Raw genomic sequence first — 26,136 nt, 5'->3', positions numbered from 1 at the left:
CTTAGTACCATAATGAGGGTTGCTCGGTGCTCTTTCTTCAATTGCTAAACAAACGTAAATAAATACACACTTTAAATTACCGCAGGATATACTTTGCATTTTTTCAACATCCTCCTACAGTAGTACAAAGCACTGAGCCACTAAGAGCAACTAAAGAGTATCACCGACTGAGGGAGATTGAATTATAAGTATCTTTGATTTGTTCGCAAATAAGATGCGCTCCGTTTTTCGAGGATTAACAGGTAACCCGCAGTAAGCAGCTCACTTAGCTACCAAGTTCAGATACTTCTTTATCAGATCATCCTGATTACCTAGAACTTTTCTCCAATAATCGGAGCGAGATTGCTCGCGTAAGCAATTTGCCGACAGTCCGTTCTTTCCAGCTCCTCTAGTCGTTACTATCTAGAATAAAGATCGGAGCTGATCAGCTTGCAGAGTATCTGATTCACATTATTCCGAGCAGAGGCGCCTCCCCACTCTGCTGCGAATTTTCTGTCACTTAGCAGGTTCACAATCTCTTTCAAGAGATGTTAAAAAAAGTAAGAGAAAATAATTTTAAAATCCTTGAAGGATACATGAGAGCGGTTGATCTTCTTGTGCATGAAAGTTATTCTCACCCCCATCCAGTCTCTAGGTGGGTAGGTGAAATAGTTGAAGTGCCAGTCTGGCACTCCTCAAGTAGCACTAAAGCGCCGTTTTAATACAATACCATTATGAGACCTATAACAGACAGATATCTTCAGCCAGCCAGAACTGTTGATATAATGGGAAAGATTGATGGGATTTAGATTGGCGCACTGCCCCAGGCTGTCCAAGAAAGGAGCATCTAGTAACCTTAGTCGTCTAGCTGCCAAACCCGGACATTTACAGAGAAAGTGCTCAACAGTCTCCTTCTCTGAAAGTACCCCACAGCTTCTGCAATGGGGCTTAATTGGTAACCCTAGCTTTCCTGCGTGTGTCCCGATCGTCCAGTGACCGGTAAACACAGCTACGAGTATGGAAATTGAATGGCGAGGAGTCCAAGGGACTTTCTAAATCCTCCTTCTATTGTACTGGGGCCAAAGGCTTTTCGAAATATCACATGAAAATATGAAGCTCCACCTTTTCTGCGCTTTCCTGAGAAATAATTTGTGCAGTTCCCCTTTAACAACTGTCAGGGGGATGCCGCCGAGGGGGTAGTAGGTCTCTGAGGCCAATTTAGTCCCCTTCCTGGCAAGCTCATCAGCAAATTCATTTCCCTCTATGTTCTTATGCCCGGGAACCTGTCTAGACTAATAGCTTTTGTAAGCTTAAAGCTGTAAAAGTTGCTTCACTCGGAAATCTGTACCGCCTACGGGTGGCTTAATAAAAAAGTCACTTTCCCGCTAGGATTTATCAACTTTCACAGTCAAGGTATTTGCAAACTATATATCAAAGTTCTGGAAGGAATCAATGGATTCGTTGATCTACATATCTCTTAATGCATTTGGGCTCACGACGTCCCAACAGTATCCCTGTAAGTTTTAAGACCGAGAGGTCGGTTGAAAAAGTTTTTTTCTGATATTGGAAGTTTTGCCTGCTGTGTTTAGTTCACTCATTGATAGTGAGCTAAGCAAAAAGTTAACTAACACAAGTGCTTCTGGCTAGAATTTAAGGAGAAAAATCGGTATCGCTTTGCATGTGGCAGATTTCAACTCTAGATTGAGTGCAAAGTAGGTATTGACCGCGCTTGAGGTGAATGACTGATAAATACGCTAAGTCAAAAGGAAAGGAGTGGAGTTATTCAAATTGTATATTAAACTTGAAAATGGGTGCACTTACCCAACCGCCATTCTCATTGATCCACGATACCAGTTCATCCTCGATCACTTCCGAAACGCCGTCTACTAATTTCGGAACATATTCCGGGTGACCTTGACGCACAAAATCCACTGAAAGGCCGCCGGCAATGGCAAATAATGAAATCACCTTACTCCAAGTTATTTCAGACCGAAATAGATCACGTCCTACAGCACCTAAGAGAAGCGTAATCGTTTCGGCAGAATGAAATTCACCGCTTGGAGCGCGACAAATTTGTCTTGCGACTCCTGTGTAGATGCGTGGATGCATGCGCTCCAACTCGTCACCCAGCTGTAGAGAGAAAATATGAGTTAAAATATGAGAATAAAAAAATAAGCAAATATAGATTAATAAAAATGCTTACCACCATCACAGCGGGAAAGACGTCACGCACTATGTCCATGGAGGAGGTGCCAAGTATGCTGCGTATGCGCTGAAAGCCCAATTTCTTATTGAACAAGCCAGATCGGCGCAAGCGTCGTCGTATGTACTGGCCACAGATGCAACGACCCTATTCGGTTTTCGAAATTTTAAAAGAAAAATTTTTACTATTTACTATATATCACGTATTAAGCTAAGTTAAATACTGATACCTGTGATATGATATCTTGCGTGGGTATTTGCGTCGCCTTCCAGCCGATCGTATAGGACAATTTGCGTGTGACAACGTCGCTCACATTGCTGAGACGACGCCGTGTTATATTCTGATTGACCTCCAACAGTGAGGCAGAACTAAGTGTTGCTGGAAAACTGAATTTACGTCTATTCTGCGCTTGCAACAGGCGTTCGCTTTGTGTGGGAAAGCCGAAATTATCACTGTTCATTGTTTATGCTGAAATAGAAAAATATTTTTTTTAATCTATTTACTTCTATGAGGATGTGAGGGATGGGGATTTTTCACAGAAAATAAGTAAAATTTCTCATAGAAAAATAAGTATCAAAATTTGAGCGTTTGAATGGATGATAAGAAACTTGTTTGAATTAAATTGAGAAATAAATATGCGAAATCTGTAGGCGATTTTGGGCTAGCTAAGCATTTAATATAACTATATATATATAATTGGCGCATATGCCCTTCTTGGGTGTTTGGCCGAGCTCCTCCTCCTATTTGTGGTGTGCGTCTTGATGTTGTTCGACAAATGGAGGGACCTACAGTTTCAAGCCGACTCCGAACGGCAGATATTTTTATGAGGAGCTTTTTCATGGCAGAAATACACTCAGAGGTTTGCCATTGCCTGCCAAGGGGCGACCGCTATTAGAAAAATCTTTTTCTTAATTTTGGTGTTTTACCGAGATTCGAACCCACGTTCTCTCTGTGAATTCCGAATGGTAATCACGCACCAACCCATTCGGCTACGGCGGCCGCTTCAATACTTTTTAATAAAAATTGGAAATTAAACTTTGAATGCCAAATTAATGTCCATAAAATTTGTATCCTTTTAACCATTACCTCCATTATTTTCCAATTAATTAACGTACAACTACTGTGTCTTACATACAACATTTTTATATACATACAAATAAGACATTTTTAATGACATTATTACGCTGACATGCGTAAGGAAAAAAATCTGCACATACACGCACACGCACACAAAATTGTCACACAACAGGTACCGCAAAAGAAATGAAAAAGACAAGTTGGTTTGCTGTTGACAACACCTGACAAGAGCGGACATTTCATTAAAAATGATACATTGCTAAATTATGAAATTTGCAACAATAATACGAGTAATCTATGTACATACAGGGTCGTTGAAGGAAATCCAGAGTATTGGACTTAAAAAAAAACTAATGGTTTGTACTCAAAAATAATTTTATGTGCACACATTTTGGCTCAATTGAAGCGAACAAATCATAGTTGAAAATTATTCATTGTAACCTTCGTCAGCTTCAGTGACTTGCCACAGCCGGTTGAACTAAAGCATTTACAGGCAAGAGCCAGCATTTCTCTGGTTTTCGTGGCAAACAGAACATCGTTACGCCCATTTTCTGAGTGGGGAGTTAACTCATGTTCGATAGTTTACTGTCGATTCCCAATTTCACAATAGCGAGCTTATTAAGGCTTAACTGTCCAGTCTCCGCGAGTTAACCTATAGTTAAGTGAGCATAGAAAGTAGCTGCTTTTATGTGCACGCTCGTTGAAATTGGAATACAAATTTAAAGATAAATTGCTTCGCTCTGTATTTTGAATAAAATGATTCATTTAGATTTTCAAGAATTAAAAGATGTATTGTAGGTGATGCAGAAGATTTTAGTGTAGCTAATAGAATAATTACCTAGAGAGTTTGGGGAGTTTCAAAATGTAATTATTGTAGCTGATTGTGGCTACGAAAAAATTATTTTCAGAGGACCCGTGATTACACTACACCGACAGGGCAAAGTTACTGCTATAACAACAACAATAACAACAACAATAACAACACGGCATCTAAAGTGGTAACCTTTGTTTGAAGTGAGTTCAAAATGCAATAATCAACGGTAGTACATTACGGCCCTGAAGGGGGCCACAAATCTTACGAACATGGCTAGGCAAGCTTGCTGTTGAGCTAAGCTTGAGACTTCTTTGCCTTGTAAACAAATGAGGAATCATCAGTGCTAGGCAAGCTTGCTGTTGAGCTAAGCTTGAGACTTCTTTGCCTTGTAAACAAATGAAGAATCATGCCGAAACACGTATTCTCCCGAAAAGCTTGGGTAATGTCGTAAGCCTGTGTTTTTTGCTTGCAGCCAAACCACTCACTTATCTCTGGGGGCTTTTTCCGGCGCGAAACGATTCAGTGTCGTAGTTTTACTATTCTATTCTCCACCTATCGTTCCACTAGCCCCTAAAACCGCGCTATACTGTGAATTAGGCAACAACACTTTAAAATTATGTCTCATCATCAGCAGTTTTCGGATTAACGCCATTGCTCCAGGTCTGCCTGATGTTTTCCGTGATTTACTTCAACGGCCCTGTAATGTAAAAAACATCATTAAATATTAGCTGACATTGTTTTTGCAATTGTAATGCATAGCGTATACCCTTTCCGGCTGATTGCGGCTATGCCCGTTGCTGCACGACATGCACATACATACATATGTACGAGCTATTGTGGCGGCGCCCATTTATGGTGGCGCTGTTCGAGGATTTATTGTGCATTGATTGGTGTAAGACGAAAATGGACAATGAGTGAATGTTAGTTGGTTGCAGTGGTGCGCGTGCGGCGCAGCTGGTGGCACGCAACAATGGTTCAACAAGAATGGCGACATGACCAAAGCAACGTTGGCGGTTGCACATGGCTGAGATTTTTGTACGTAATAGCGTTTTTTTTGGAGAATCTAAACTTAGCAACGTAACACATTGCCCGGCCTCAGAGGAGCATCTTTTGCAGTTATTTTAGCCTTTAACAGCTCAAAGTGCTGGTCGCATAGCCATCGTAAGAAAGCTGTCATTAGTTTGTAGTTGTCACTATAAGCGAGATGTCAATGCAAAAGTGATTTGTTTGGTATGCTGTAGTGACTAAATGTCTGATTGTGGGTAGCGGCATTAAAAAACAATTGTTTCCTATAAAAAAATATGTGCATACAAAAAAGGCGGCAGGTTGCGGGAGACCACCACGGGGAATTCATAATATTAGCTTTTTTCAATAACAAATTTGAACTAAAGCACAGGTTATGCTTTTTCAGTTGTCCTCTCAATTAAGCTCGTGAGCTCATTCTAGCTTGGAATTGAAAAGTGGAACATTTTAGCGAGTCACCAGTAATAAATAAGCAACGAAGTTTTAAAAATCCAGCATTTTTATTAATAAAAAAGCAATAAAGGTGCATAAATCGCAATCACATTATCTTCTCAGTTCATGTTTATATATAGTAAGTACATCTTATCATCATCATCGCCGGCAGACGGTGAGGTATTGAGCTGACTTGCACCAAAAAATTTCTCACTCGCCACACTCGACTCAGCATCTTCTGCTCCGTCGAGGGCCTTGCACCCTGTGTTGACACCTCTCTAAAAATCTGCACGCTTTAAGAACTCTCCCATGCCAGGTAGATAGATAGGTGAAATGGTTGGATTGCCAGTCTGACCCTCCTCAAGCAGCACTGGAGCGCCGTTTTCATACCCGTTATGATACCTCCAACAGGCAGATATCTACAGCCAGCCAGAGCAGTTGATATAATGGAGAAGATTGATGGGATCTAGGTTGGTAAACTGCTCCAGGCTGTCGAAGAAAGGAGCATCCAGTGATCTTAATCGTCTAGCTGCCAAACCCGGTTATTTCCAGAGAAAGTGCTCTACAATCTCCTTCTCTGAAAGGTCCCCACAGCTTCAGCAATGAGGGTTAAGTGAGTACCCTAGCTTTTCTGCGTGTGTGCCGATCATCCAGTGACCGGTAAATACAGCTACGATTTGGAAATTGAATGGCGAGGAGTCCAAACGACTTTCTGAATCCTTCTTCTATTGTACTGGGCCAAAGGGTTTTCGAAATAGCCCATGAAGAAATGGAGCTCCATCTTTTCTGCGCTTTCCCCTTTAACAACTGTCAGGGGGAAGCGGATGACGGGGTAGGAGGTCTCTGCGGCCAATTCAATCCACTTCCTGCCAAGTTCATCAGCAATTTCATTTCCCTCTATGCACCTATGTCTTCTAACCCAGATCACAGAAATATTACCTGCACACCAAAGAGATTTGATCTCCTCCTTACAGGAGTTTACTAATTTCGTTCTTCACGATGGCGTCGTCAGAGCCTTGAGAGCGGCTTGACTATCGGAGAAAATGTTAAAATCTCCCTTGCTCCCGCGTTCCCTAAGCATTTTGCATACCTGCAGGATCGCAAAGACTTCTGCTTGAAAAAGACAAGCAATATTCGGCAGTTTAAAGGAGATAGATGAGTTGGCTGATTGGAACCGTCAGTGAAGACAGAGGTGCAAGCTTCGGTACGGATTTTCCCCTCGATCCAATCCTGCCTATTTGGAAAGATTGCCCTAGCACGACCCTCAAACTTTAGTTTACGAATAGAGAGATCTCTTCGAAATTCGAAGAAATACGGTGTTAACTGCCCGAAAATGCTACCATGTCCCTTGAGAGATTGCCTCCAGAGGCCAACCTCATTTAACCAGATTCCACTTTGAGGTGCGATGGAAATAACGTAAAAGTCGATGGGAAGTACGTAAGTGCATAACGATATTCAGGGCAGCACTGGTGAAAGTTTTACATGCTCCGGTGATGCCAATGCATGCAGTCCTTTACACTCTCCCCAGTTTAGTGATATTATAGCCCTTCCGAAGAGTTTCCCACCAAACCAGGCATCCATACATTAAAATGGGCAAAACCACTGCGTTGTACATCCGCAGCACAACCTGTGCATTGAGTCCCCATTTTTCACCGAACATAGATTTGCAGGAGTAGAAGGCTATAGTGGTCCTCTTTACTCGATTTTCAATGTGTAGCTTCTAATGGAGCTTGGAGTCAAGTATCACTCCAAGATACCTAACTTCCAATGAAAGTGGGAGATCGTGGTTATTTAATTTGGGAAGTCGAAAGGGTGGAGGTTTATATTTTTTGGTAAATAGCGCCAGCTTCGTTTTGTCAGAGTTGACTCGGAGGCCGCAAGTGGTAGCCCAGCGACTGAGTACAGCCAGTGACCTTTCCAAAATCTTAGCCATGACTGAGGGAAATGGTCCCGATACCATTAGGACCAATTTATCGGCGTATGCTTTCCCATGCCAACCTGTGTACCATTTTTCTTTGATTCTACTGCGTTCTGAAGCCCAGTATTAACGATTTGGTGGCCTGTTAAGCAGATAGAGGAATTATGATAATTGCTAGTAATTTCATATTTGATACACCTTCTCTCATAAACAATGACCTATCTTTCATTCGATTAGAATATAACTCGAAAAGTTATGAGAATCTCATTACGAACTCACTGAACATAGTTTAAGCTATTATTAAAAAAAAAATTAATAAAAAACTAATCAATAATTTTCAAAATGTTTTATAAAAAAGTATAATTAATATATTTACCGTGTTTCGGCATTTAAATCATATTCGATAGTTATTCTACGTTTCGTTGCAATTAGTCTGTAAGAAACTTGTGTTCATGGACTAAATAATAATAAATAAATAAATGAATGTTTAAAATATTATTTTGGATGTTGTGTGGGCTTTGTGAGTTTGGCTTAAGTAGCCAAGAATTTAATCCGATTGTTGACTAGTTTCCCGATAGATAGTCTACTGATCAGTTCATCAGCTTAAATAGCGAGAATACCTCAGTGGTGTCGCACCCACAAAGACAATATCAATATCGATTTGCGAGTAATAACAAAAACAACTTTTTGAACAAGTCAATGTTATTTTAAAGGGTGGTTAAGTGTCAAGGGCCGGTATTGAATTTGAATAAAATACAATATTTTTAGGAAATTATTGTGATTTCTCTTTATTATGATAATATTGGTATGGCTCAATTACGTATGGAACAAAATATCGGCCAAATGGCCACCGCTGCCTCGGCGGCACACCTCCATCCGATGGTCCAAATTTTCGATGACGCTAAGGCATAATTGAGGTTCTATGCCGTTAATGTGCTGAATTATCTCATCCTTTAGCTCTTGAATTGTTGATGGCTTATCGACGTGCACCTTTTCTTTCAAATAACCCCAAAGAAAGAAATCCAACGGTGTCGTTGCCGTTTAGGTCTGGTTCACATTCAACATCGGCCCTTGAAATTTAACCACCCTTTATAATTTCATCTCAAGATCTTGATACTACTGCTATTTTTTGATGAGGCTATAAAGTTTTTACAGAGCGATGAAAATTTCCGTGAAAACACTGCTTATCAGCATAAATAGCTGCCCTAAATTTTTAATTGTGATTGTTTTTACATTACAATATAAAATTATTAAATTTTGAGTTTTAAATAAAAACCCTAAACAGCATTGCTTTTTTCACCAAGAAAAGGTTAGTTGCTTTCGGTTAATTTTGATACGCCGGATTCCATAAATATTTTTGCGTTCTATATCACAAGTTCCCCAGTGATATTAAAAAAATTAAAATTTCCATGACTTAATGATTCTTTTTTTTTAATTTTTGTCTATTTTTTCACCACTGAAATCTCGTTTCAACCGAAAAAGAATTGATTTGGTCGAATTTCGGCTCGATTCGGCTTCGATCTCGAAAAGCGGTGTTTTGACGTTTTCTAAAGAGGTGCAGCGGGCGGCCCTCCTAACCTCTTTTGCACCCACTAGCACTAGTAAAGTCACTTCTAAGCGAACTGCAAAAAATGTGGGAAATTCTCCTAACCTCTCCCAATAATTAACGGCACTAAAGTGCTTTAAACCAGCAAACGAAACAAATCGTGTTGAAAGAAAGTGCGAAACACCAAAGTTTAGTTTATTACAAAAAGATACGCATACGCCATGTAACACGAAAAACGTGCACTCACCACATCAGCGGCTATACCATTGTTTGCTACCGTTACACCAGCACTTCGTTATTCTCAGTCATGCGGTTTACGCGTAAATTGTAAATGAAAGTAAAGGTTTACGATCAACAATAAGAACGGCGACAATTTCCAAAATCAAAACACTAATCGTGGCTTAAATATTCGTTAATTTACAAGTTTACTTCAATTCCGTTTGAGTATAAAAACCAGCGGTGCCACAAAAAAGTCATTAGTTTACCAACAGCTAAAATAGTGAAATGACTACGAACATCCGCTACTTTATTTTCACACTTTGTTTTGGTGCCTCGACTTACGCCGATGTTTCGCATTTCTTGGGCGACGATTACGACTACTATTCCCAGCAACAGCAATTACCAGCATATCCTGTAGCATCAGCGCCACAAGATCCCTCTCTTCCCAGCCTGTATGCGGTGCCTCCACTGCTGCCAGGAGATATACCTGCTAATGGCACGTTTCCAGATCCCTCGGCGCCAACCGCGCCGCCAACATCCACACATTCACCCGTAGCACCAGTGCGCCCTTCAAGTACAGAATCCACATTGCCTGAGATTGTGGAGAATCGCAGCGCTAAGAGTGGTGGTATTGGTGGCAGATTTAATTTTATACCATTGAATAATCAGTATTTGGCACCCGAAGTGGATCAACCTAATTATGAAGTATCGAAACGACCGCCAAGTTTTGGGTGAGTAAGAATTTGCAATGTGTGATGAAAAGTGATTGACTGAACAACCAGTAGTAGTGCCTAAGATGGCACTCATGCGCAAAACCATTTGTAATGACATTAACGTAGATTTATGAAATTTACTATTATTTTAAAATGCCAATAAAGCAGAAAAGTAAATATTCCATAATAATTTCTTTCCGCCCACAGTAGCGGCTACTTTTATCCGCGCCCCACATCCACCTTCTTTCCAACAGCCACCACCACCACCACCAGTACTACAACTGAGCCGCCCAACCCCATTGTGGTACTTGATCCGCCAGATATTCTGCCTTCAATGCAAATGCCAGCCAACAAGGATCCTGTAGCGCTACAGCCACCTGTGCAGAGTGGCAACGGCGGTTATAATTATAATATACCTGCTGGGCCGCCATTTCAGCTGCCACCACCCTCTACACCCGCACCCGTTTATCTGCCATCGGATGGCAACTCTATTGGGAGTTCAGCAGCTGGTAGCGCTTTGCGTCTGCGCGTACACGAAATGCGTTGCATGCAACACACTGGTGCCGGCTATTTTCGTGCCGTACTAAAAGTAGACAGCTTTATAGGTGCAGCTCCCGTAGTCGACAATGATTCGAGTGACAAGCGTTGCGAGTTGAAATTGACACGCAGCTATGTTGTGGCCGATATCGCAGGGGATGCCTTTGAAAGGTGTGGTGTGCATGCGTGCGACAAGGATTTGTGTCTGCGCCTGCGTTTTCCTAGCATTCGCGGCATGCGCACAAGCGCGGATGGCATACTGACACTGCACTGCAAGACGCAGGAGCGTGTGGCGGTCAAGACGCATGCGCTCAAAATGAGAGTTTCCAATGACTTGTAAGTACATGCATACATACATACATTTGTATAAAAAAAAAAAACTAATCAATATTTTTTCAAACTTTTTTTTTTTATTTTGAAGATTAAACATTGTCATTTATGAATGAAAAATAATATCGTTCAAATGACTGCCACCACTGGCTTTACAGCAGGTCATTCGATCAACCCAATTTTTAAGCATATTTTCGATTGTTTGGGCTCCAATTTCATGAATGGCAACTTCGATTTCGTGTTTTAAAGCATCAATCGTCTCTGGATGGTTCGCATAGCATTTGTCCTTAACGGCTCCCCACAAAAAATAGTCCAACGGGCTTAAATCACAGCTCCGAGGCGGCCAATTGATATCGGAGTTCAAAAAGGTAGCCAAAAGTTCGAGTGTAACTTTGGCACTGTGACAAGTTGCACTGCCCTGTTGAAACCAATTTTTGGAAACAAAAACTGGTTGAGCATGTCACGGTAACGCTCGCCATTTACTGTAACCGCGGAAGAAGAAGAAGACTCACCACTTTGGTAATAGGTTTTCAATATTTCCCAATTTTGTTCAAGCGTTTAGCGTCCCATTTCGTAAATGTCAAACCTTTAAGTAAATTATAAACACATTTGACATGTCATTTGTGTTACCATTCTCAAAGAAATAGGTGGTTCAAAAAGCAAACGCTATATGGCCCACCCTGTATTATCATATGTGTGAATATTTCATATTGATTTCAAATTCGTTTGCAGGCAAGCACGCAGTTTGGGTACATACGCGCACGGTGGCACACAACTGCCCTTTCGCACGCACGTAGAGCTACTGCGGCGCACAGCCAAAGGGTTTACGCGCCAACTGGATGCGCATAGCGCTGTGCTGCTCGGTGAAGAGTTGCTGCTGCGCGCGCATGTCATCGCAGGCGATGGTAAGACACCTTTAATTGATCAATTGTTTTTCGAGTACTTCAGAAACATTCTGCCAACTATACACAGGTTGGAATTACACCAAATTGACGGATGTTAATGTGCAACGCGTTTCACCTACCGGGGAACTGCTTAACAATGTTGCGCTTATCACCTCACGCGGTTGCATTAATCCCTCCATGCAAAGTGTTTGTACGCAACCGCCCAGCTTCGATCCGCCACTCGGCCATCGGTTAGCCTTCAAAGCTGTAATGTTTCAGGGTATGCGCAGCGGCGATGAGCTCATCATATCCATGCGCATTACTGGCTGCCTGGAGGCGCACGATTGTCACGTAGATGCCAGCAATTGCAGTGCAGTGAACAATCTGTGGCGCCGCAAGCGTAATGCGAGTGCAAACAGGGCAGAGACGGCGAGCCAGCAAAGAGCATCGAATGGAACCGAAGTATCGGAGATATCACGTATTGCGTTCCGAGTTATAATGCCAGGCGAAGGTGCGCAGGAGCTTAAAGGAAGTGATGCAAGCGAAAGCATAGAGCGTAAAGAAGAAGCAGCAACTGCTGCTACGCCATTGTGGGAGAAAACGCATGGCGCTATGTTAGTGGAGTTGAGCGCAGTGCAATTAATTTCCGCTGTGGGTTTTGTGTTATTGTTGACCTGTCTGGGCATTTTCGCTGCAGTAAAGCTGACAAAGTAACAAACGTTACATGGAAATCTAGAACTCTAAGCCCATAAATAAAAAACGCCATCATTAGGATGATTCGTTGAAGTCAAAGAATCCGATGCGGCGCTCCAGTCGGCCAGTAAATACGCTCATTTCGGCCACAAAATATCTACTTAATTTATTTAACAAAGAAAGTTAATTTTAAAAGCAGTATAGATGTTTTTTTTTACCAGCAAAGGGGCACAAATTAGATGTGGAGCATAAAAGAAAAATTCTTTTAATTAAAAATGCAAATGTGTAGCTTTGGAAAAGTTTAATAATTAATTATTAATATTATTCAAGTACACACGCAGATAGCAGCTTGAGAAATTAAGTCAAATAAAAATAAAAGGTTTTTCAAAAGGGACGTTTAGATATTAATCGTGAATACCATAATTCCTAGATGGTACCTTTTTTATGTCGTATTGACATTTGTCTAGTAGACAGATGTACCATAGATACAACGCGTTAAAATTATTGAAACTTATTATGAAAATAGTCGATTTTTAAAAATAACTCATCACAAAATTTTTGATTTTTTTGGTGGAAATAATCATCCTAATGAGACGAAAAAATTTCAAGAAACTGATTCTATCGAGGATAGAAAAAAAACTTTCAGACCAGACAGGGATTTTTTTGAAAGTAAAGTCCACGTGAATAAGCCAACCACGATTCCTGTACTGAAATACAGTATTCGGATCAAAATTACTGTGTGAGCGAGTCTTTGAAAATATTAATTATTATATTATATTTTATATAAATTTTATGGAGATACCTCTCGCAACTTGTAAGCTTCTCATTAAGGACGCACTAATCAGCTCTGCAAATCAAAGATGGATTAGTGCTAACACCTGTGAAATTGCTAGGCAAACATGGCCAAGGCCAAACTTACGTATGTCCAAGAGCATTATAAAACTGAGTAGACTTCAAATCAGGATCTTAGTAGGGGCCCTCACAGGACATTGTCTCATAGGAAATCATGCAAGGAGATTGGGCGTTTACACGCATGATTTCTGTCGTAGCTGCAGAAATGAGGAGGAATTGGAAACAATTCAACATCTTTTTTGCACATGCCCATCTCTACCCAGAAGCAAGAACCGATATTTAAAATCCTACTTCTTAACGAATATACATAGATAATCTATACACTTTAGGTATCAACAACCTTTTACGCTTTGTCAAAAGCTCAGGATGGTTCAATATGGAGCCCATAGGGAAATGTAGCCCAGCCCCCGCTGCTCACAACGGATCCACTTCGTGGTCTAATGGCATCGTTGTCTCTATGTGCGATGCGGCTGCCAAACTTAATCTAACCTACGCTTAATTTTTGCAAGTAGACGTTCGATAACGCCAAAAATAATCCATCACATAAAAATTCAGAGAGCAAAGTGGCAGTTCGATGCAAGAGTGGCGTTCGTTTTGTGCTGAAGAAATTTTAGCCAGCAAAAATGCTCCGTTACAAAAACTCATGATGATTGAAATATTTGTAAAAAATTTAAAAAAATTCTTTTTTGCTGAATCTGGTACTTTACACACTTCCGCTCTTGCGCCGACTAGACATTTGCAGTTTATAGTCAGAAACGATAAAATAGAAAATTTGCCAACAAAAAACATGAGTATATAAAATATAATTTTTTTTAGATAGCTCAACAATTTTTAAACAATCTCAGCTGATATCTTTCCTACCAAGTGAAGGCAAATTTTGTGTTCGTTAACTTTTTTGCTCTTTCTGCTTTTCGGGAGAGAATTTTCGCTTACTCTCTTGATTTGGATTGATGACTGATAATCAAAAATGATAGAATAGAGGATTGCGTCTTGTCAAAATCGCGCAAAATGAAGTAACGGTTTTCGTAAGGCGTCACCTCAGGTATTAATTTCGCTTTAGCTGGTGATGGCGATGGTGGCTAGTATAAATTTCATACACACACACACACTCATACCGTACGGCAAAAAGAGAACATGCACAGAGACGGACATAAGTACAGGCACAATAACGACTATGGAATAAAAATCAAGTTTTTCAAATTACAATAACAAAAACTGTTTATTGCACATAAGTTACGCATACTCATACATTCTAGCTAAAAAATCAAGTTTTAATTATTTGAAATTCACAGTGCTTAAACCATAAATTAAAAGAAAAGTTGTAAAAGCAATATTTGCTGGACAAAAGTATAGGCACAGTTCTTTTATATGTTTAAAATTTAAAGCTACACTTAAAAGTTAGTACTTCGTTGGAAGACCTTTTTCTTTTAATACGGCTTTCAATCTATTCAGCATTGAGGGCACTAATTTTTTCGTAAATTCTTCGTCAATATTAAGCCCTTCTTCTTTAAATGCTGCTTGCATTTCAGGCTTCGTGAAAATCGCACATTTTTTTACTTGTCGTTCCAGTTCCTTCCACAAGTGCTCAATAGGATTGAGGTCCGGAGACTGTGGGCGGTGCGGCAGAACATGTGTCGTGTGATAAGCGAGCCACATTGTCATGCTGAAATGGGAAGGAGCTTGGTAGATTCAACTGATCTGCACTTTTTTGAGATTTTCTTTCAATATGTTAAAATAAACTGATTAGTCCATAAGACCTTCAAACCAATATTCCTACACCACCGTACTTCAGACTTGGTGCTAGATTTTTTGTAGCGTAAGCTGTGTTACGTTTTGCCACACAGTTATGCGGCAGTCTGAACGAAAAATATTAAATTTGTCTTCATCTGAAAATAATACATTGTCCCAGTAGCTTAAAGGCTGGTTTTCAAATTGTTTTGTATATGCCACCCTTTTATTTTGATTGGTTGCAGATATGAAGGGCTTGAGCCTAGCCACACATGATTTGTACCCAGCCTGATGCAGTACTCGTCTAACTGTTTTGGCATGGACTTCTTTGCCAAAATCTTGTTTTAGCTCAGCTGCGATCTGGGTTGATGTAATTTTCGAAACATTTTCCACTTTTCGCACAATTTGCGATCGCTCTCGGTCTGTTAATTTGCGCGTCCGACCACTTCGCTGCGAACTTGGGAAATTCGTTTGTCCTTTGAAAGGGAACAATGGTGTGACTGGTGAAACAGCTTCGATCCATCATTTCTGCGATCTCCGCAAGCGACTTTCCTTTTTTATGTAAATACAGGGTGGGCCATATAGCGTTTGCTTTTTGAACCACCTATTTTTTTGAGAATGGTAACACAAATGACAAGTCAAATGTGTTCATAATTTACTTAAAGGTTTGACATTTACGAAATGGGACGCTATACGCTTGAACAAAATTGGGAAATATTGAAAACCTATTTTCAAAGTGGTGAGTCTTCTATAGCGTTTTTCAATAGGTGCGGTTCAACTTTTTTCCGATAGGGAGGACGAACGACGCAGTATTTTTTATTTTTCGCTTGTCATTTGTAAACTTCATTAGTATACATTTCATCATGGAACGCTACACACTTGAGCAACGATTGCAAATCGTGCAAATTTTTTATGAAAATAATCGTTCTGTTGCTGCTACTTGATCCAGATTTTTTCCAAAAAATCATCTTCAGTGATGAAGCTCACTTTTGGCTCAATGGCTTTGTCAACAAGCAAAATATGCGTTACTGGGCAGAAAGCAATCCACACGTGATTCATTAGGCACCGTTGCATCCTGAAAAAATCACTGTTTGGTGCGGTTTACATGCCGGCGACGTAATTGGCCCATATTTTTTCGTTGACGAGAACGATCGCCACGTTACTGTGAATGGAAATCGATACCGCGACATGATAAACGATTATTTTTGGCCGCAATTGAATGGTATGGACTTAGACGACATGTGGTTTCAACAGGACGGGGCCACACAGCACACGCTACAATTGATTTGTTGAAGAGTAAGTTCGATGAGCGCATTATTTCCAGAAATGGACCGGTCGAATGGCCGCCGCGCTCGTGTGATTTGACGCCTCTAGACTATTTTCTTTGGGGTTATGTGAAGTCATTGGTCTACAGTAACAAGCCAGCGACGATTTGTGAGCTCAGAGCCAATATTGAACGCGAAATTGCTGGAATTTCGGCCGATTTATGCAAAAGAGTGGTCGAAAATTGGGTTCAACGATTGGACTTCGTAAAACGTGCACGCGGTGGTCATGTAAAAGAAATCGAATATCATACTTAAATGTATATGTTCAGACACGATAATAAAAAAAAATTAGTTAAAAAAGTCAAACCGTTTGTGTTTTATTAAAAAAAAAGTTGAAGCGCTCTTACAGAAAAACGCTTTACTTCTTTTCTGATTTTCACATCGCCACGTCAATAAGCAAAATTATCGGATTTGGAGCTCAGAAAATCCCCACGTTACTGTAGAGAAGCAAATGCATCCACAACGACTCACTGTTTGGTGCGGGTTTTCTTCTGGCGGCATCATCGGGCCATTTTTTTTTCGAAAATGAGCGAGGAGCCGCGGTTACAGTAAATGGCGAGCGTTACCGTGACATGCTCAACGAGTTGTTTCCAAAAATTGAGAGGATGACATGGACGACATTTGGTTTCAACAGGACGGTGCAACTTGTCCCACTGCTAAAGTTACACTCGAACTTTTGGCTACCGTTTCTGAAAACCGAATAATCAGCCGAAATTCCGATATCAATTGGACGCCTCGGAGCTTTGATTTAAGCCTGTTGGAGTATTTTTTGTGGGGAGCCGTTAAGGACAAATGCTATGCGAATCATACAGAGACGATTAATGCTTTAAAACACGAAATCGAAGTTGCCATTCATGAAATTGGAGCCCAAACAATCGAAAATGTACTTAAAAATTAGGTTGATCGAATGGCCTACTGTAAAGCCAGTCGTGGCAGTCATTTGAACGATATTATTTTTCATTCATAAATGACAATGTTTAATCTTCAAAATAAAAAAAAAAGTTTGAAAAAATATTGATTAGTTTTTTTTTAAAGCCGATTCAAAAAGCTAATTTTACATGGCCCACCCTATATAATACCATTTTACGCTGTGATTCTGTGGCTTCCTTTCCTTTTGAACTCATTGTGACAAAAAATCTTATACAACGCACTAATTTTCACTGATCTTGCACACAAAACTAGTAAAATTTAAGGAACGTTATATTAGAACAGTGGTCGCCAACCTTTTCAATGTGTTGAGCTACTTTCAAGATTTTGAAATAAACAGCGAGCTACTTGCACAAGCCAACATAAATTAAATAATACACAGTTATATTCGACATACAATACATGTATTTATTTTACTAATATACGTTCTATATATAATAAACTTATGACTTATAGTGCTTATACTTATGCATAACTACATCTACATATGTATGTTCACACCTATCAATCGTAACAAAAATTTTTGCAGTCATAATGGCAAATCACAAGCGACTTAAAAAAACAACAAAACAGTAATAGTACATTATTATATAAATGAAATATGGGCAGATAAAAAGAGCATATTTGATGAGAAGGTTGACATTCTGACTCATCGATAATTTTTTTAATATTTGCAGTATAATTTGATACAGTCATTCGAATACAGTTATCCAAATGTATATCTGTAAGCCGATTGCGGTATTTATTTTTAATAAATTTCATATTGGAAAAAGAAGATTCACACAAATAAGTTGAACTGAATAACGCTTTTACTTTCAACGCAACACGACATAAAACTGAATACTTATCTTTACTTACTAAAGTCCATATACATTTTGTATTTGAACCTAAAGATTTTAAAGTCAAATCACTTTGAAAAGAAATCAGTTCCATTTCTGTCACAGCAATGTCTTCGCCAAAGTTGTTCATAACACAAGTTGCAAACTGTTGTATATCAATGTCTATGAAGGGTGAAATAAGAAATTGCGTCACTAAAGCAATTTTGCTGAAATCCTTGAAACGATTTTTGAAGTTTTCCTTCAAGTTAGAAACTTTTTCCATATGATATTTACTGTCATAGGGCTCTAATAGATTTTTGGATATCTTTTCGGAAAGAATAGGAAAATGCTTAGTATCGCGGTTTTTTAGGTTTTGTTCCCAAAATTCAAGTTTTGTAATAAATGCATTTATATCAGAAATCATTTCCGCTAATTCTTTATCCCTGCCTTGAAGGTGCAAGTGAAGCTCATTTAATTTCTCTGTAATGTCCACAAGAAAACCAAAATCTCTGAGCCAAGTCGAATTTTCCAGTTCAGGAATCGGTTCATCGCGTTCTTTGAAAAATTGGAGTATAGCAGGCAGAACATCATTGAAACGTTTGAGCACTCGTCCTCTGCTTAACCATCGCACTTCAGAGTGAAGAAGTAGCTCTCCGTATTGACAGTCAATTTCATCAGCCAAGGTTTTAAATAATCTTCTTTGTAACGCTTGAGCTCTAATCTTGTTCACAATTTTCACCACCAGTTTCATAACGTTGTTCAAGTTTAGAAAATTTCCACATAATGCTTGCTGATGTATAATACAGTGGTAACTAAGAAATTGTGGAAAACTTTCATCCTTATGACATAGCGCCACGAGCCCCTTATCACAACCCACCATAGCTGGAGCACCGTCAGTTGTCAGGCCTACCATTTTTGATATTGGAATTTTCTCAGAAGAGATGAGATTTTTTAAATGAGAAAACAGCTCTAGCCCAGTAGTATGTCCTTTGAGTGGAATAAACTTCAAAAGATCTTCTTTAATTGTAAAATCACTAAAAGCCATCCTGACGAATATGGCCATCTGTGAGGTGTCAACTACATCTGTTGATTCATCCAGTTGCAATGAAAAATAAATACAGTCACTTTTTAACTGTAAAAAAATATCATTGCTCATTACTTCTACTCGCCTCATCACTGTATTAGCAGAAAGTTGCATAGATTTTATAGCAGACACTATTTCGTCTTTATTTCTAAAGTTGGCGAATAAAGAATCTGCAGCTTCCAAAAATGCTTGTTTTATGATTTCCCCGTCTTCATAAGGTTTTTTCTTTTGTGCAATTATCTGGGAAACACGATAAGATGCTTCAGTTGCAGCCTTATTTTTGTCTATTGTTTTCAAAACTATTGACTGTTGTCCAATTAACTGGATTTTTAAATGTTTCAGTTTTTCTTTTCTGGTGGCAGAATTTAACGGGAATGCCTTCTCAAAATTCGAATGTACAGTTTTATGATGCCTCTCAATATTTCCTTTTTTAGGAACTGACACAGATGTATTACACAACAAACAAACACTTTTGCCTTTAACTTCTGTGAAGAAGTATTGTTCTTCCCATTCCGAATGGAAATGGTATGTCTTCGCCTTCTTACTACTGCTTGCCATAATGTTTCGAACTCTAACCCAACCGCTGCACGGAGAACGTTGATAATGCCGTTCAGTATTAAACGTGCGTCGTGTTTGTCGGCGCGAAATCGCTTACCGCAGTGTTGCCGCTGTTTATCTATTTATTATGAAAATTTCTGAAATTTGCTAATACTGGTATGATTTTCAGACTGGATTTTTTGCAACGTGAGCAGCGCGAGCTACCAGAAATGCCTTTGCGAGCTACCGGTAGCTCGCGATCGACGGGTTGGCGACCACTGTATTAGAACATATGTTTCGTAAAAGGAGCTGCCAGCTTTACCCAAAGTGTTAGAAATGGGAAAAGAATGAAAAATTGTGCCTATACTTTTGTCCCCCTGAAAACGCACATTTTAGATTCTAGCACCTTTCTTGTAACAATATAATAAATATAAAACTAGGTTCAAAAATTGAATTAAAGGATGAAGAACATGTAATTTAAACAGAATCGGAGGACATTACGCAAGTGTTGTAGTTCCTTAAATGAATGAGGAAAGCTTATTGTGCCTATACTTTTGTTCGGCACTGTATATTTAAATTAATTTGAAACTCCTTTTCATAAGATTTTATTCCGAACCTTTCCTGCACTCTACCTGGGAAAAAACTATAAATTATTCATAAGAACTAATCCGGGGTTATTTAAGTAACACCGAGATATTGAAATGTGCATCCCCAGCGTTGACTCAAGGTTATTCACTGTTAACAGTGAGTAGTTTTATCTTATTTTTTACTGTGCTTAATTTTTGTTTAGATAATTGTCAATACATTTACTGAACAAAGCATGTATGGATACATATACGTATTACGTAGATAATAAAAAAATTCCCACATATTTACATTACATAAATAATAGAATAATAGTTTTTGCATCAATAGAAGTTTTTGAAACAAAACAAAAAAAGAGATTGTCTGTAAAGTCGGTTCACTGACAATAGTTTACCGTGACAACGTCATAAGAAAATACTGATGTAATGGTTGCAATTTTCAGAACAAAATTTTAATTTTATTTGTTTGATAGATATTTCGTATGGATATAGAGAAGGAGGTAAATGGAATCGCAATGGAATTGATCAAGTTACATTTACACAAACGTGAAAAATGACGAAACATTTATCAAATTCATGAAAGATATCTTCAATTTCGATTGTGCATCAGACGTTAATAAGTCTACAACACAAAGAGGCAACATCATCGATTTGCCTTTTTCAAGACACATTACACTCGAAACACCCCCTTTCATTTCCTACTTTTCCTATCATCGTCCTATTCTCAACAGAGAACTGGTTCATTACCATGCACACAGGAAGAAGGCATATGCAAATACAAGTATGTGAATTTATATACATATGCGCATATACATACATATACATACATATATATGCTCACTCAAGTAGGAGAGAGCCAGATGTCGAACGTTGCCGAACGCGGGGGCCTTGTGCCTCTTTGTCGTTCGTTCTGTGCTCTGGCTTGAAGTTCAAGCAAGATAACGATGCATGAGCAAGATAACGACGCATGAGCATGATAACGACGCATTTTTTGGTGCTTTAAGTTAACTCGCACATACAATAGATGGAATTTTTTCTGTTGAGTTAGCAAATGTGTATAATTATTCAATGAAGCAGATGTTCCATTTATTGAATTATACTGGGGCAAAAGCGTAGCCTTTTCAGGGCATTCTCGTACTTAATTCCTCCCTTGAACAACATTTCTTGACAAATATAAAATTATTTATTAACTAAGAGCTTAAACGAGTTCCACTTCAGGTTTTTATAAATTTGATAACAGAAAGGAGCCATTCTGTACCCGCAATTATTATTTTAGGGATGAATTGAATGTCAACAGCAGAACAGTGACCGAATCGGTTTGCAACTCTATCAGGCTTGCCACTACGGTAACTCGTTATTAGTTCATTTGGTAAAAGGTAAATTATACAAAAACGAAATGTATGGTAAGCATTCCCGAATACCGAATTGTATCTTTAACGAGTATGGTTTGAATATTTAACTCTAATGTTTTTCGCAGACACAAGTGGATTGAAATCGTTGTCAAATCGTTGATAAACTGGCCAAAGTTCGGGGTTGAGTTTGTCAATTGTTAGATGCCAGCGGAAATTTTGGGTCTTAATAAGGCAATTCAAGCTGCCTTCCTTAAAGAATTAGGAGGTATTATTCGGACAGAAAGCAACACGTGGATCGGTGCGATAGCAATTAATCATCAAATTTTCACTCAAAATTCACTCTCTATTAAAAGTCCCAGTATGTTTTCTATATACACCAGCTCGTAGCAAAAGGGCAATCTTAGCTTAGATATATATTTCCTACTTGGTCTCTTTTACGCTCTTTCCCCTTACTTTAACAGCGTGCTCTCCAGATCGTCGTATGGAAGATTGAAATTTGGATTGCTTTTAAAGAATTTACATTATCAATCTTTCTCGATATAGAAGGAGCTTTCAATAACGCCAATTCGAAAGTTCTTATCAAGTTTCAACTCCAATGGTTGTCGAGTGGCATTTTGTGAAATTTAGACGACTATGCTTAAAACCGACTTCTCAGAATTGGAGCAGACAACGCTACTGAAAGCCTCTCCTAAATCGGGGAAAAAGGCCAACAAGAGTGAAACCAAATTATTTCGTGTACTGGTATGAATAGAGTACTTACGAGTAGGCGCACTTGCTAAGCTCTCTAAGAGTTCAGACTGTCGTTGATTTTTGAATTTCATAATATTTGCTAATTTTATTTAAGAGTGTTGATTCGAACGAGAGCAATGCAATGCCTAACAATAGTAGCTATGTTCATTGATACTTAAGCATTATTTTTTTAGTATTGAAAATTGGCAGCTATGAATTAAGTGATTTATTCGCACTTAAGTGGCTGCTAAGTGAAATGTTCACACTTACTGTTGTGTGTTTACCCAACTGGGGGTGTGAGCACAGTAATAATCACACCGCCAAACAGTGATTACTCAACACGAGCAGACGCTTATATTTATGAAAGGGGAGGCCTTCTAGATCAACTTTGCCGAAGAGAGTACTTAGGGGTCGAATTTTTGTTTGTTTGTTGAGGGTTAGAAATTTTAACATTTTGGCCGAAAGTGTAATTAATTTATGGAAAATATCATTTATAAAACAACTTGACATAAAATAGGTAAAAAACGTGAATTTTTCCAAATGGTATCGAACGTCAATCATATTTGATACTTGTCAATTAGACAGCTGCAGTATACAAACAGACAAGCAATGGAGTGCGTAAAAGTCAAAATAATGACTTCCATGACTAAAAATCAGAATTCTTTATAGTAAAAACGATAGATAAGATTAGATTAGATTTGTGAGCGGTTGGACAAGTCCAAGTACTACACCCAGATAGATTTCAGTGGAAGAATAGAGATAGGAAAGATAAAAAGTGGGTGGTAAGACGGATAAATTAGTTTGAGGTCACTGCTTTTCGCTTAGGAGAAAGCTATCTATTTTCCTGTTTGGTTCTTTCCTAAAGCACTTGGCGTTACTTAAAAACAAAATTGGATGATTAATTATGCGCCGTCATGTACATAATTGAAATTTAGAAAGAAAAAAATCTCTGTTTTAGTTGAATAAGGAACAGGTGGTGTTTAAGTTTCCATAAATCGCCCCTTTTGGCTATTGATTGGATTAAATTTCCTGACTTACTACAGTAATTCTTCTTTATGTAATTCTCAAAGCCTCTAGTTTTCAATGATCAATGAACTGTTACTAGTATTTGCTCAGAAAAGGTAACCAATTGACTTAATATGCATCGAAAAAAATATGTATGGCATATATCGATAGTTTATAGACACTTTTAATTTTTATTGTATTAATTAATTAAATTTATTTATAGGACCGAAAAATAAAAATGCTTGTATTAAAAATTATGTTATAATTATTACTAAATCAAACCAAACTAAACTCGCAAAGTAGTTACTAGTCATCATTAGTGACTATTAGAAATTTTCGTGACTAGTGACACCATGCCCATATTTTTTCAAGCCATAACAAATTGTTAACAAAAAAATTAAGGTATGCATTTAAAGAAATTAATTATAAGTAAATTTTGAATGTCGTTAATACGACTTTTTTAAAGAATTTTTTTTTATATTTATAACATAAAGATATCTATGCCAAGATTCCACAAGCGACTAATCACTCCAATCATTAGTAGTCACTAATAGGTTTAGTGGTTATTATCTAAGTCCCGAGATTAAGTATATTCAAATCTATTATCGTATAATATTACTGTCATTATTGCCCTCAATAATAAACTAAATAAGTTAAAGTGCAAAAGCAATCAAAACACGCCACAGTTATTAAAATTCTAAAGTCAATTTATTGACGCAGCGCAGCCAAACTAAGCCGCGCGAACACGATAAACACATAATACTACTTATATACGAATATACGAATACACCTAAGTCAAGACACAAAAAAACAAAAAAAAAATCGCAGTTAACTTTCAACAGCTGTTGTCGTTGTCAATTATTTTGGTAACTAATTCACTTCAAAGATAGCAATGCCCCTTGGCAGCAACATGCATACGTCCATGTCAGCAACTTTTTACACCAGACATATGTTGATAGAGTAATTGTAGCTGAAAAATAATACGCGTACATATTCAGCTTTGCATTTTGCCGCTATCATCTTACTTTAAAGCACACATACACATATTTCTCAATCAGTAATGTTATTGATGTGCGGCAGTCCCTAAAGTTGTAAGGGGTTAGAATGCTAATTCCCTGTTTGTTATAGACTCAGACAGTTAGCAACATGAATACATACCACACTTATGCAAGTATTTAGTTATATTTAACAGCTTTTTTTCTCCCAGCGTTTACAGTCGCATGTTACTACTTACCTAATCAAACCCTTGCATTGAGTTAGCTGTTACAACCAATATTGACATACTGATTTTATTTGTACAACTAGTTGTGAACTGCTACTTTCACACAATTGTCGTGCTTACTTTGAATTTGGAATAAATGAAAGAATATCGAGCTCATTACAAATACTTTACACCACATATTCGGATTCACTTGGCTATAAATATCTATGTACGAGTACATATTTGTCAATTCACTTCTTTTCTACTGGTTTTTCATGCCCCATGTTCAGAGCAAAAGAATTCTCAACATTGTTTTACCTTGTAGTTACTAATGTAGTGCATTTTTTGCTGCTATCCCAGTCAGCATTTAGAAGATGACTGGAATCGCATTCTCTATAGGCAGGGTTGAGGGAATACAGGCGGTTGTGTACATTATGATAACTCTTCTCTTTAAATTTACCTCATTTTAAAAGTTTGTTTACATTGGTTTTTGTTTATAAACAGCTTTTTTCTTCCTACTCTCCTCCACGTTTACATTGCCCCAACCTGCGATTGAGAGAATACAAAATGTTTCTCATATACATAACTATAACGCCGCTTGGCTCTCGGTGAACTGAGCAGAGTCAGATATTGAGCTGACGTAATTTTAAAGTTTTGCCTATATTTTTTTGTTTACGCAGAACTTTTTCTTTTATAAGAGTAGCCCCTTTTCCATTATCCCAATTGTTAACTTAACCTCTCGTCTTAGTTTCTTCACACGTTTTGCCTACAAATCATCACAAAAAATTTACTCTCGTTTTTCCATTTCGGCCTGGGTAATCTTCAACTCCATCATTCTTGGACCTAACCTTAAAATTGGAATGGAATTCATTACCCCTCTCCAAACTTCCTAGATTTGATCAGTTGTATGTCCGACTCAAAAATGTACCATCTAAGACTGACGAATGCCGGACAGGGGCATCGTACTATCTTCATCCTCCAAATATGGTGCATAGGGTGACCATATGTCGTCCCCATAGATTGTGCCCCGTAATTAATATTATCAGGGCTCACAACTCACTTCCCCTCTGCCTGAGAGCCACAGTGTAGGGCATTTTCAGGAAACACAGTACTGACACTTTTGACTTTTGCAACGTCAAGCACCAACGGTTTTCATGCAGTTTATTACTGAGAGCCTTGTTTCATCTCATGTTTTCATCGTTTGTTTTGCTATAATAAAAATGCATTCCAAAAATATTCCCGTATGACTGAAAACTTGTCTACGAGCAGTCTTAAGCGATTGAAAATGTTTGATGGGATTTATCGCATTTTCTGTAGTCTGCTTTTTTTCTGTGTATTTTTTTTCTGCTTTATTTTACATCATGCAATTTCTAAAGTTGTGTTTATTAAAATGCCACAATGTTTAATTGGTTCATAGCTAGTACGCATACATAAATAATTTATGTGCGAGTGCACGCACCTTATAAAATTTTATTTTCATTTAATGATCGCCATTATTGTAGTTGTTTAATACGGCTGAACGTAAGTACGACTATTCACACACATAAGTACATATATAATATTTCTTTTTTTTTATAGGTATACGCCATTGAGGAATGTATCGAGTGCGTAACCTTATGTGCGGCT

At 38.4% G+C, this 26,136-nt stretch overlaps 2 protein-coding genes across 6 annotated transcripts in view; one reads left to right on the top strand and one right to left on the bottom strand.

Annotated features, from left to right (window-relative positions):
• LOC128868554 (bcl-2-related ovarian killer protein) overlaps positions 1-26,136 on the bottom strand; it is a 64,120-nt gene that overhangs the window by 1,467 nt on the left and 36,517 nt on the right. For all 5 annotated transcript variants that reach the window (XM_054110767.1, XM_054110769.1, XM_054110772.1 and 2 more), the window contains exons 3-5: positions 2,412-2,650; positions 2,183-2,329; positions 1,801-2,109 (exon numbers count right to left, since the gene is read on the bottom strand). In XM_054110767.1, the coding sequence (XP_053966742.1) occupies positions 1,801-2,109; positions 2,183-2,329; positions 2,412-2,642 (687 nt within the window). In that variant the 5' untranslated portion in view covers positions 2,643-2,650. The remainder of the gene's footprint in view (positions 1-1,800; positions 2,110-2,182; positions 2,330-2,411; positions 2,651-26,136) is intronic.
• On the top strand, positions 9,497-12,389 carry LOC128867185 (uncharacterized). Its single transcript, XM_054108280.1, has 4 exons — positions 9,497-9,942; positions 10,132-10,797; positions 11,524-11,696; positions 11,764-12,389. The coding sequence occupies exons 1-4, from the start codon at positions 9,497-9,499 to the stop codon at positions 12,387-12,389; spliced, it is 1,911 nt and encodes a 636-aa protein (XP_053964255.1).

This window comes from Anastrepha ludens, chromosome 6 (assembly GCF_028408465.1).
Source record: "Anastrepha ludens isolate Willacy chromosome 6, idAnaLude1.1, whole genome shotgun sequence".
In the NCBI taxonomy this organism is placed as follows: Eukaryota; Metazoa; Arthropoda; class Insecta; order Diptera; family Tephritidae; genus Anastrepha; species Anastrepha ludens.
This window is presented reverse-complemented; position numbering and strand designations above follow the sequence as displayed.

Coding starts and splice junctions, on each gene's coding strand:
- LOC128867185 (XM_054108280.1), top strand. CDS start 9,497: ATGACTACGAACATCCGCTACTTTATTTTCACACTTTGTTTTGGTGCC. Junction 10,798..11,523: donor ATGAGAGTTTCCAATGACTT/GTAAGTACATGC, acceptor ATTCGTTTGCAG/GCAAGCACGCAGTTTGGGTA. Junction 11,697..11,763: donor GCATGTCATCGCAGGCGATG/GTAAGACACCTT, acceptor AACTATACACAG/GTTGGAATTACACCAAATTG.